Raw genomic sequence first — 12,613 nt, forward strand, 5'->3', positions numbered from 1 at the left:
TGCATCCAGGAGCAGGAGGAAAGCACAGCTGCTTCGGATGTGCTCGGAAGGACCTCGGGGGAGCCATGTGTTCTAAGCGCTCTGATGCTCAGCATTTGCCATCGCTCTTGGCGAAGCTTTGCCCTTCCTCCCAGGCCAGTCTGGCGGAAGCGGCCACGTTAACCCCGCTACACATAGTCGGGCCCCGGTGCCCAGCGTGCCTTGCCATCGTTCCTTCCACTCGGGCAGCTGGCCACGCGCCAGCCCGGGCACCCTCTTCCCACTGTGGAAGTGCCCATTCGCAGCTGGCACCCTCACTTCCAGGTCTCTGCTGCCTCTCGCAGTTTTATCATGCTTGGAAAGTGACAGATTCCAGGGCTTGAGGACTTGGACTTGTTTACTTTGGGAATGTGTTTAGCAGTAGCCGCCACATGTGGAATATCAGCGAAAGAGCAAACGGGAACTTGTCCAGGCCTGTTACAGGGGACGTGTTCTTTTTCAAACTGCAAAATACTATCTCAGTGAGCACTGTCCTATAAATTTGCTTTTTCTGTATTTATTGTGGCTCTTTAAGAAGCCCATTGGGGAGTTCCCATTGTGGCTCAGCAGATTAAGAACCCGACATTGTCTCCCTGAGGATGTGGGTTCGATCCCTGGCCTCGCTCTGTGGGTTAAGGATCCAGTGTTGCTGCAAGCTGCAGCATAGGTCACAGGTGCAGCTCAGATCCAGTGTTGCTATGGCTGTGGTGTAGGTCTCAGCTGTAGCTCCGATTCAACCTCTAGCTGGGAACTTCCATATGCCACGGGTGTGGCCCTAAAAAGATTAAAAAAAAAAAAAAAGAAAGAAAGCTCATTTATAATTAGAAAATGCCGAGAGTTTCTGTACATTCTGTACCCTCCCTTCACCTATTTGTATTTAGAGAAATTCTTGAAATTCAAGGAATTTAGAGCAGTTCATTGGTGATACGCAAAGGGGGGACGAGGACAGTTTGCAGGGCCATCAGTGGAGAACTTAGCGTGATGTCTCCCCCGTACTCTCCTGGAGCTCAGCAAAATGGAAGTGGGCCAGGCAGGAACACACATTTCTTTCTTTCTTTTCTTTCTTTTCTTTTCTTTCTTTTCTTTCTTTTCTTTCTTTCTTGCCCAAGGCATTTTAAAGTTGGGCCAGGGATCGAACTCGCACCACAGCAGTGACAACACTGGATCCTCAACCTGCTGAGCCACCAGGGAACTCCATGGAACACACATTTCTTTAGTTGAGGGTTTTGCCTTTTTTTTTTTTTTTTTTGAGACAGCCATTGGTCTGTATTACGACCTATGACATTTACTCCAAGAAAATAACTTACCCTTTCTATATAGATTTTTCCGAACATCAAAGGTCCTACACGTGTCTTTCTGTCCCTCGGCACTTGATATTTTCATCCATCAAATACTGAGCGTTCCCATGCAGCAGGCACCAGGGGGACCCAGAGATTAAGAAGAGCCGGTCTCTGCTCCCCAGGAGCTCCCGGGCTGGTGGGGGGCGCCCAGGAACACAAGCTGATGGTACTGAATACCCGAGGAGAAGTGTGGCAGTGGAAGTGTGAGTTCCGTGCATCAGATTTCCTGAAGGACCCTACACAGAAATAGATTCGGCCCGGGCACGTAAGGACTTGGCAGATTACATAACACAAACCTAAGAGAATATACTTAGGCACTGAAATTGTATTCAGTTGCGTGGCCCATTGGTCTGCAGGCGGTTACTGGTGCCGATGGCACGTGCCGCCGTGGTGAGCAGGCGGGGAGGAAAGCGGGGAGAACATATGCGGCCCCCCCAGAGGGAGGCGTTCACCCGGGGGAAGGCAGGGCTCGTGTCTGCACGGGCCCTCGCTGCGACAGAAACCTCGGCGTTGATGGAAGGACCAGTGCTCACACTTGACAAGCTGTGAATGAGCAGATTGGTGCTTTGATTTAACATGAGGAAGTGGCTTGTGCTGCAAGTCAAAGTATGATTTAGTCCCATAAACTTCTGAGCCAGGGTGGCCCCGGGGAGTTCCCAGTTTGCTCAGGGGTAACATGCGGGCGGATGAGCTGACCTGGGTGGGGCTGAAGTCATTTCTGATAGAAAAGGCAGAGAGGAATGCGAATATGAAACCTGCCTGCAGCCTGAAACCGTCCCATCCCCCGCCGCCTGTCTGCCTCTGCTGAGCCGGCTCACTCTCACCTCACACTGGGGTCCGCGAGGGAGACATCGAGGGGCAGGGCTTGGGGTCACTTGACCGGAGTCTCCTTTCTCCTTCTGTGCTGTGATGGGCTGTCACAGGCGCACGCTCCTAGTACAGCTTCTCAGTTGGTGTCGTTTGTCTCTAGGCCAGTGACTTCTGCATATTTTGTACCCATTACTAGACTGAATTATCTTTTTATTTCCAGTAGTCTTCTAGCTCTGTAGCCTTGTCATCGGCAACAAATGACTGTTTTACCTCTCCTTTCTTTCTCTTATCTTAATTTTATGTGCTGGCATAATAACAAACTGGTTCTGATAGTCCTGAAAACAGGAGGTTTTAAAAATAGCCAAGACCATTTGGGAAGAGGGTGTCCAGAGCGTGGAGGTGCCAAGCTGACCGTTGACGGTACATGTTTAACCGTGTCCCCGGGAGCTCCTCTTCCCCCCACGGGCCCCTCCCACCATCGACCTCCTCTCGGTGCTCGGCAGCTCTGTGCTCGACGCTCTGGCCCGCAAACTGGAAGTCATCCCTTCTCCCCCCTTTTTTTGGGGGGGCACAACTGCGGAAGTTCCTGGGCTAGGGATTGAACCTGTGCCACAGCAGTGACTTGAGCCACGGCAGTGACAACGCAGGCTCCTCAACCTGCTGAGCTACCAGGGAACTCCTTTTCCCACTTTGGAAAAAAACAGCTTTATTGAGTTCCCGTCGTGGTGCAGTGGTTAACGAATCTGACGAGGAACCATGAGGTGGCGGGTTCGATCCCTGGCCTTGCTCAGTGGGTTAACGATCCGGCGTTGCCGTGAGCTGTGGTGTAGGTTGCAGACGCGGCTCGGATCCCGAGTTGCTAATGGGGCTACAGCTCCCATTAGACCCCTAGACTGGGAACCTCTATATGCCGCGGGAGCGGCCCAAGAAATGGCAAAAAGACCAAAAAAAAAAAAAAAAAAAAAAAAAACCAGCTTTATGGAGGCGTAATTGACATGTCAGAATCTGGAGGGTTCACAGTGAGCATCCCGTCCCCGCCCGTCCCCAGAGAACCGCTGACCCGCTCTTGTCACTGCAGGTGGGCTTCCATTTTCCTTGCCTCCCTTCTCTCCTCCCTCATCCGAGGCTGTCGGAAGAGCCTCCTGGGCTCGGCCTTCAGACACCAGGCCCACCTCTGAGCACATGTCCCCAGGCCCCTGCCGCTTTCCTGACACGGACCAGACCGCCTGCCGTGGGCCGAGCCTTCTAGCTGGACCCCCGACCTAAGCTTGCTTCCTTCCAGTCTGTTCTCCACACGGCAGCCAAAATGTACCCCCGAGCCCAGCATCCTCTACTCAGCACTGTCCGGGTAGCCGTTCACTTCCCACAGGGTCCAAGCTCAAGGCCGTACAGTAGCCTCTGAGGCCCCCTGTGGCCCCTGCCCTGCGCCTGACCTCCTGGCCGCCTCACCAGCAGCTCTTGCCCACACACCCTGCTTCGGCCACACGGAAGACACTCGGTTATCTGCTTGGTTGCCTCCCCGCCCCCCTCCAGCCTTCCCCCAAGGGTCCCGTGTTGAATGCGGTGCACCCCGGCGTCCCCGGCCCCTCCCCGTGCTCTGCTTTCCCCTAATACTCGGCCCCTCCCGCACCCGCATCGCTCACAGCATGGGCGGCTCTGTCGTTTGTCTCCCGCTTTGGGAAGCTAAGTGCCGTGAAAGTGGGGACGGGGGCCTCCTTTGTTCCCTGCTGGACCCTGAGCGCCTAGAAGTGACCAGCCCGCAGTGGAATACATAGAAAAATGGGCAAAGGATGTTACCGAGCAGCGCATCGCCCTTACTCGGTGTCAGGTGCTCTACCAAGCATTCCGTTCCAATGGCGACATGCACTGCGGAGGGAACCTCGCCGTCTGTAAAGTCCTGCAGTGAAAAGGACAGGGCCTACAGGGAGGGCGGGGTCGGGAGGCAGGAGGAGACCGCTCTGAGCCCCGCACCTTTGTAACCACAGCGCTGGTGAGGGCGACACTCGGGCCTGGGCCGTTCGCCGCAGGTTGAATGGTGGCCCCCAAAGGACACGTGCCCTTGGAAAAGGGGCCTTTACAGATGTAATTAAGTTCAGGATTCCAGATGAGATCCTCCTGGATTGAGTTGGGCCCCAATCCAGTGACAGGTGTCCTTATAAGAGACAAGAGAGGCAGATTTGAGAGACAGACGCATAAGACCAGATGAGACCATGTGAAAACACAGTGGCTGCAGTGATGGGGCCACAAGCCAAGGCTGCCTAGAGCTCCCCAAAGCACGAAGAGGCAAGGCAGCCTCCTCGCTTAGAGCCCGCAGGGGGAGTGCAGCCTTGCGGCCAGCTGGATTCAGGGCTTCTGACTGCCCAACCAGGAGAAAACGAATTTCTGTAGTTTGAAACCATCAAGTTGAGGTTAATTTGTTACAGTAGCCACAGGAAACTAATACCCAGTTTGAAGCCCCGGGCTCATGCTCATGAGAGGCGGGTCCTGCGGAGCCTCTGCTTCTGATTCAGACCGTCTCCTGAGCGGTCAGTGTCAGAGCCAAGCTGTAGACTTTGGCTCTTTTCTTCATGTCTTCATATATTGCTCATGTTTTCTGGAAGCTGGCCCTGGATCACAGAACTTTAGTGACATGCTGGCGACGGAGGTCCCTTCTGTATGTCCTGGCCTGGGTGGTGATCACACTGAGTTGCCTTTTTTTTTTTTTTTTTTTTTTTTTTGCCATTTCTAGGGCTGCTCCCACAGCATATGGAGGTTCCCAGGCTAGGGGTCTAATTGGAGTTGTAGCCACCGGCCTACACTACAGCCACAGCCATGCCGGCTCCTTAACCCACGGAGCGAGGCCAGGGATCGAACCCGCAACCTCATGGTTCCTAGTCGGCTTTGTTAACCACTGCGCCACAACGGGAACTCCTGAGTTGCATATTTTTTAAAGATTTGTGCACATTACTGCGTGTCATCTATATCTCAGTATAAAAGGTTAAAAAATTAGCCCCCCGGGGAGAATCACGTTTGGTTCCAGCGTAACTTCTGCCATCCGTCTCCTTATTTGTCAGTCAGACGTCAGTGTTGTGCCAAAACAGACTGCATCGACTGACCTCACTCTCGCAACAAACAACCCTGTGGTCTGGGCTGTTTTGTTCCCATGTGCCAGGTCAGGAGACGGAGCGGACGGAGAGGCCGCGGGTGTCCGAGCCACTGCTCTCAGCCGAGCACGCGCCCGGCTGGCAGCGTGTGGAACGAGGCGCCCCTGAGGTTCCGTGTCACCCGCATCCAATGGGGAAACATCGCCCTCCTGTTGCCAAGTTCTGTTGCGGGGGTAGAGCTAGAGGAACTGCTGGACGCCACGGGTGGCAGCACACGGTCACCTCGCCCCGTCAGAGGACCGTGGGGGCGGCATCTAGTAAAGTCGCAGAGACCACATGTCCTCTCCAGCAGTTCCTCCCCGCCTCCAAGCCAGATTCCTTCGAGAAACATTGACACACGTGCCTGAGGTGTGTGCAGAGCCGGGACAGCATGGCGTGTGCCGGGGACACTACCCGTCCCCGGTTCCCCGCAAGCGCGGGGACGGATGCCTCAGCTCTGGTTGATTCATTCAGTGCAGCTCCCCTAGGATTTCCTTCCGAAACATGTCGGCAGGTCAGAAGGTCACCTGATCAATACAGAATGCCACCAGCGATGACGTGGTCACAGAACAGAGAGGATAGTAGTGTGTTTGGTTTCTGGAACGGTCCCTTGGAGGAGGCGGGTCACGAGCCCGCCCTGGAAGGAGGGCTGCCCGCCACCCGGAGAAGAGTTGCTGCCTCTGGGAGCGAGAGAGGGCCGTGGGCACAGGTGACACCGGAGACGGAGCTGCGCCTGGATTGCCGCGTTTCCCAAAGATGGTGACGCGTGTGTGCAGAGACGTGTGTCCGTTCTTCCGTGGTGACAAGTGCCTGGGCGTTTGTGCTCACCTCCGGGCCCTTCTGTATTTTTAAATGACGCGCCTCGGCCCCTGAGCAGGGGGAGTGTCCCGAAGGCGGCGGCCCCAGCAGGCGTGTGGCACGGGCGAGTCTGGGTGGCGGGAGCTCACGCTTGTGTCTCTTTCCAGCAGCCGAATCCGGTGGAGCAGCGCTACATGGAGCTCCTGGCCTTGCGCGACGAGTACATCAAGCGCCTGGAGGAGCTGCAGCTGGCCAACTCGGCCAAGCTGTCCGAGCCCGCGGCCGCCCCGTCCAGCCCTTCGCAGATGGTGTCCCACGTGCAGACCCACTTCTGAGAGGGCGCCGGGCGCGGAGGAAAGGGAACGGCCGGCTTTCCCGCGGGGCTCTGTGCGAAGTAGGTGAAGACGGTTGCCTCCACGCAGAACTCAACTAACGTCATCTTCACCTCTCGAATACATGTGCCTTCTAGAAAACGACAGTGTCGCCACGGCCATCGGAAGAAAGGAGCCCAGGTGGGGTCTTGGAAATTCCCGACATCTCCCCAAAGCAGCTTTGGACAGATAACATTTAAGTCTCATTTACCTCTTCAGAAATACTATGTGGGCAACATGTGTTTTGTGGGCTTAATTGGAACAACGTTTTTAACTAAAGGGGAAAAATATATGCAGATGAAAACGGATTTTCCGCAGATCGCGTATGAGAGTTGCTGTGGACCATCCAAGGCGAATCCCAGCGGGAAAGGTGTGTGTTTCTGCCAAGACCAAATTGAGCTCAGCTTCCGAGGCATGACCCAACAGCAAGGTGTTTAAATAATTGCCAAACTTCACACCATCATAACGGGTGACTTAGGGAGAAATAGCTGTGTAGATGAGTTTTCCATTATTTTGAAATTTTGGAATACAGAGTATTTTCCCCTAACTTCCAAGAGAAGCATATTTTTATATTAAAAAAAAAAAAAAAAACCAACAACAAAACCTGATAGGGCCCAGTCATATATGATTTGGTTGGTTGGTTGGTTTTTTAAGATCTCCAGTTCCGCCTTGTAAGTTCTTTCATGATCTTGCCTGACATTCTGCCCCGTTTTCAGGCTGTGACAGCACCCCACCCCCCCCCCGTAGCACTGTTTGAAGATGTGAGCTGCATCGCGCTGCTTAGGTGAATGTTTTCGCAAATGTTGCTCAACGCAAAACCAGCTTATCTGCCAAAGGGGAGGGCTGCCATCCTGGATGTACGAACACCATCCTTTGAAATAAAAGCCTCAGATGTACATTCGTGGAGCGTATTCATGAAAGTATTGTGTTTATGAATTTCAGTTTCAATGGTGTTGGATACCCCCCCCCCAGGCGTGCGAAAAACTGGTTCTACACATTTTTACTTGAAGTACCCAGCGGTTTGCTTTTTCAGGTTTGTTTTGTTTTGTTTTGTAGTATTAAATGCAATTTCAAATGCAGTTCTATTTGATATCTGAACTAATTGATCCAGTAAGTATATTTGTAAACGTTAAGGCTAGCGTTAAAACCATTAATGTGTTTTACAATGATTTGTAAAGGACTATTTATAGCTAATATGGTTTTGTTTTCAATGAATTGAGATTAAATATATCTTTGTAAATTATTTTATGTCATAGCTTAATGGTCTACCAAATAAGACATCTCAAGTGCAGTAGTATAAATGTATAAATTTTGTATGTATAAGAAAATTTATTAGACAGTCTCTGGCTTTTTGTAAACGCTGTAAATATTTCCTAAATTAACAAAAGTGTCACTCCCTAAAAAGAAAAAAAGCTAATACTAATAGCTTAAAGGATTTTGTGAAATTTCATGAAAAATGTTTCATGGCAAAAAATGACTAGAAAGACCTGCTGTAATAAATATATTAACTGAACGTAGCACTGTGTTCCTGGGGCTGTCACTTGTACGTGTCTTGAATGTGCATGTGGATTTGGAGTTCCCTGGTGACCTAGTGGTTGAGGATCCAGCCTTGTCACAGCTGTGGCTCAGATCGCTGCTGTGTGGTGTAGATTCAGTCCTTGGCCCGGAAACGTCTGCAGTCCATGGGCATGGCCCAAAAAATGCGGCTTCGAAGCCCCAGCTGTCGTTAATGAAGTAAGGATGTGGCTTCCACAAACGTGTCGGCCGGGGAGCACTGGGGAGCACGGCACTTGACGGCGAGGAAGATACGAGACGGGTGAAATGAGCCACAGCCGACGCCCTTTAGGCACGAATGATGAAGAGTCTTCCGATACTGCCACGTGGCAACTGTTCATTGCTGTGCATCCTCAGAATGCTGAATAGTTAGTGTAGGAACCTACAATTCACCATTTTTGAAAAATCTGAACGGGACTCTCAGCAGAGGAAGCCCGTCTTTGAAAACCGAGTGTTTGAAGGGCCTCGCCGCGGTCTTCAGGCGCAGCCGCGTCCAACCCTCTCGGTGACCTCGCGGCCACGTGGGATTCTATCACCCCTGGTTTTTTTTTTAATTAAAAAAAATGTTATGTAGTTTTTCATTTTGTGATTTTTATTTTTTCCATCATATCACCCCTACTTTTAACTGAGGAGAGCGTTGTGGCTGCAGGGCTTCACCGACCTGCCTGCAGTCCCAGAGCACGCGAGCTTGTGCCTATGTGTCAGGCCTTCAGCCGAGTGCTGCCCCTCTGCTGCCCACGGGAGTGAAAGAGAATCGTCTCTTCCTGGCACAGCCTCCAGGTAATTTGGAATCATGTTTTGATCATATAACAGTTTTTTCTAAATATCGTCAGAATACTTTGTGTTTTTTTTTTTCTTTTTAGGGCTGCATCTGTGGCATATGGAGGTTCCCAGGTTAGGGGTCTAACTGGAGTCATAGCTGCTGGCCTATGCTAGAGCCACAGCCATGCGGGATCCGAGCCGCATCTGCGACTTAACACCACAGCGCACGGCAATGCCGGATCCTTAACCCACTAAGCGAGGCCAGGGATCAAACCTGCGTCCATTCATGGATGCTGCTCAGATTCGTTAACTGCTGAGCCACGACGGGAACTCCATGTGATCTTTTTTGATAAGGCAGCAAAGCTTCTCCGTGCGCTTTTTAGTTGAGAATAATCCCAGTTTTCCATCTCAGGAGCTGCAGCCCTGTCTACAGAATGCAGGTTTGTCATTCGGACAGCTCTGGGAGCATTTGGGGGCACTTATTACAGAATATATCTATGCCCATGACTGGGGGACATAGCCGTCGGTGGCCATTAAAGTCAAATCCGGGGCCCCCAAAGGAATTGAGTGTATGCGGGGTGCAGCAGAGGCCAGAACGGGGATTAGCACATTTGTGGGAAAAGCTTATGGTTGGAATAGATTGCAGTCGAATTCTTTTCGGTCCACAGAATCACTGAAGCATGCTGCTGGAATAACCAATATTTGGAAATAAATGCCAAAGCTTCCAGCATCTACTGGTAGGTTTATAACGCCGTTGAGGCATTAGTAGTAGTCGTTTGTATTAAACATATTTTGGAAGATGAAAGATCGGCGAAACAAAGTAGTCTCATTTCCTTTGGGGCGTAGATTCCGATAGGGATTATTCCTTATGTGCAAACATTTGTCCTTTAAAAGCAAAGGCAAGACTATCTTGAAACCGCGTAGGGTAGCTAAATGTTTAGTATTGAAACCAAGGAGGGGATAGCCAGATGTTTCCTATTTAAACGACATAGAGCAGCTAAAATGTTTCGACACACCGTTAAGATCTGGCACTTGGTTTATCTGGCAGTTAACATGGGTCGCTCCTGAAGTGCACCGTTTCTCAGTGCGGTCCGCAGAGCTTCCCCAAGGAGGTTGTCCGTCTCATTTCGGAGTTCAGGTCACAAATCTGTATCACAAAGAACCGTGGTCGCGACGTGTGGAGCCTCGGGTGCCCATGTGGGCTCTGGACCTGCTTCTTGGATGGAAGGCGTGAGGTTCTGTCGGCTCCCAGATGCTATAAATCTGGAGGCCTCAGTGTTGATCTCCCCAGTAAAGGTATGAACTGCACATTCTCGAAGATTCCTCACGTTTCGAACAAACAGCCCTTCTCAGAAACACTTTTTTTTTTTTTTTTTTTTTTTGCTCATACCTGTGGCATGCAGAAGTTCTGAGACTAGGGGTCGCATCCGAGCCACTGCATTGACAATGCCAGGTCCTTAACCTGCCGAGCCACCAGGGAACTCCTGAAACACATTTTCATCACTCATGTACATATGCTATTTACCTATTCATGGCACAAGATGGCATTGGCCTAGTGCATTAGTTTCCTGTTCCTGCTGGAAGAAATCACCACACACTTTGTGTCCCCCCCCCCTTTTTTTTTTTAACTTTTTAAGGCCGCACCCACAGCATGTGGAAGTTCCCAGGCTAGGGGTCTAATGAGAGCTGCAGCTGCCGGCCTACACCACAGCTCACCGTAACACTGGCTCCTTAGCCTACTGAGCAAGACCAGGGATCGAACCCATATCCTCATGGATACTAGTTGGGTTCATAACCCACTGAGCCACAACGGGAACTCCCTAGACCCTGTACTTATAATTCCCTTGGTCCCTTAGTGGAAGAAAAAGAGGTATTTATTGGGGGCATATGTGCCAAGCTCTGTACTATTTAGCCCCGCTGCCCCTAACAACCTTATAAGATTGAAAGGGTTGGTTGGGGGGGGATTAGTTTATAGACGAAATGAAGGCTCCTAGCCGGAAGTGGGTGTGCTTTTGTTTTTAGTAAGAGCACTTCAGCAAATCCTGTTTACTGTGACCCAGACCTATGTCAGCTGGTCTTCGTTGGGAAGCAAAACTGAGTCAGACCACGGCCTCCTTTAAGGAGTGTCTGGCCGGGGGGCGGGAAGACAGTCCAGCTGACGGGTCATTTCCACGCAGGGTGCCATCTGCTCTGAGGCAGGTGAAGGGCCAGGGGACTGGGATGGCGGGTCCAGGAGGAACTTCTTGGGAAAGCAGTCACAACGGAGTCTTGGTTCAACAAGAGCTCAGTCATCTCATCGCATTGAATGCACACCCCATGTGTCAGCGGATCTTTCAAGTCTGGCGAGCCCAAGTACTGACAGTGTGGACCAACCAGAACTCTCAGACCGCGCTGGAGACAGTGGCGTTATCTGGTGAATGTTAATACGGAGCGGGTCACACCTGCCTCTCTAAGAAGCCTCTAAGGAACCTCACAACTTAGTATTTTTTTATGGCCGCACGTGCAGCATTTGGAAGTTCCCGTACCTAGGACTGAATCCAAGCCGCAGCTGTGACATACGCTGCAGCTGCAGCAAAGCTGGATCCTTTAGGGAGTTCTCGTTATGGCACAGATGACGTTCTAGAAAAGGCAAAACTATGCAGACAGTAAACAGATCAGGGGCGCTGGAGATCAGAATGAATAGGCAGAGCACAGAGGATTTTCAGGGCAGTCAAAATACTCTCTACAATAGTACAGCGATGGGCACATGTCACTGCACACTTGTCTAAGCCCATAGAATGTACAACACAGAGAATGAACCCTAATATAAATGATAGATTTTAGGGAGTTCCCATTGTGGCGCACTGGAAACGAATCCTACTAGAATCCATGAGGATGCAGGTTTGATCCCTGGCCTCGCTCAGTGGGTTAGGGATCCGGCGTTGCCATGAGCTGTGCTGTAGGTCACAGACAGCTCAGATCCTGCATTGCTGTGGCTGTGGTGTAGGCCGGCAGCTGTAGCTCTGATTAGATCCCTAGCCCGGGAACTTCCATGTGCCGCGGGTGCAGCCCTAAAAAGCAAAAAATCCAAAAAAAAACAAGAAAGATAAATGGTAGATTTTAGTTAATACTCGTGTGTCAATATTGGCTCATCAGTTGTAACTAGGGTACCACACTAATGCAAGAGATAAGGGAAACGGAGAGGGTAGGCTCTGAGGGGTACATCGCAACTCTCTACTTGCCACTCAGTTTTTCTGTAGACCCGAAACTGCTCCCCCCAATAGGGGAAAGTCTATTAAGTTTTTTAGAGGCATCCCAGTTAATGCTGTGCAGCTAGTCTGGCACCAAGTGTCTAGAACATTCTATTTTAGCCAATACCTGCGTTTTGGTCAAATAACATCCTTAAATAGATGCCATTGAAAGAAATCATCACTAGCGATGGAGTCCGCTTCCTTTGGGATACCTTGTGTGCATTGAGACTTGGCTTTCTCTGCCTCTACACCCGAAAGAGCAGTGCCTGAGAGGCTCTTGCAGGGGAATTTCAATCCTCAGAAGGGCTATGGATGGGGAATAGGAAGACATTTGCATACCTTAGTGTGTCTTCCAATCCAGCGGGTTTGTGAGTCTCTGCACCTCTCAGCTCCGAATCCATCCTTCTTTGACTGCTGCGGGATAATGGAGGGGGGCTCCGGAAATATTTCTCCCTTACCAACAGCAGTGCTCATCCTTGTCAGTAGAGGGAGCTGGAGAGCCAGGGGAGGAGAAAGGGTTTCCCTTCCGTGTTGAGTGCGCCTCACTGCCCGGCCTCTGGCAGAGCGGAGAGTGGTGTTCTCCAAGCTTGGCTCCTGCACGAAGCAAG

General features: G+C 51.2%; 1 protein-coding gene across 12 annotated transcripts in view; it reads left to right on the forward strand.

Annotated features, from left to right (window-relative positions):
* MTM1 (myotubularin 1) overlaps positions 1 to 7,976 on the forward strand; it is a 92,399-nt gene extending 84,423 nt beyond the window's left edge. For 9 of the 12 annotated variants that reach the window (XM_003135463.6, XM_021080841.1, XM_021080842.1 and 6 more), the window contains one exon: positions 6,256 to 7,355. In XM_003135463.6, the coding sequence (XP_003135511.2) occupies positions 6,256 to 6,423 (168 nt within the window). In that variant the 3' untranslated portion in view covers positions 6,424 to 7,355. Of the gene's footprint in view, positions 1 to 9; positions 533 to 6,255 lie in introns of those variants that run through there. The other 3 variants (XM_021080840.1, XM_013991044.2, XM_021080833.1) reach the window with 2 other exon arrangements.

This window comes from Sus scrofa, chromosome X (genome assembly GCF_000003025.6).
Source record: "Sus scrofa isolate TJ Tabasco breed Duroc chromosome X, Sscrofa11.1, whole genome shotgun sequence".
In the NCBI taxonomy this organism is placed as follows: Eukaryota; Metazoa; Chordata; class Mammalia; order Artiodactyla; family Suidae; genus Sus; species Sus scrofa.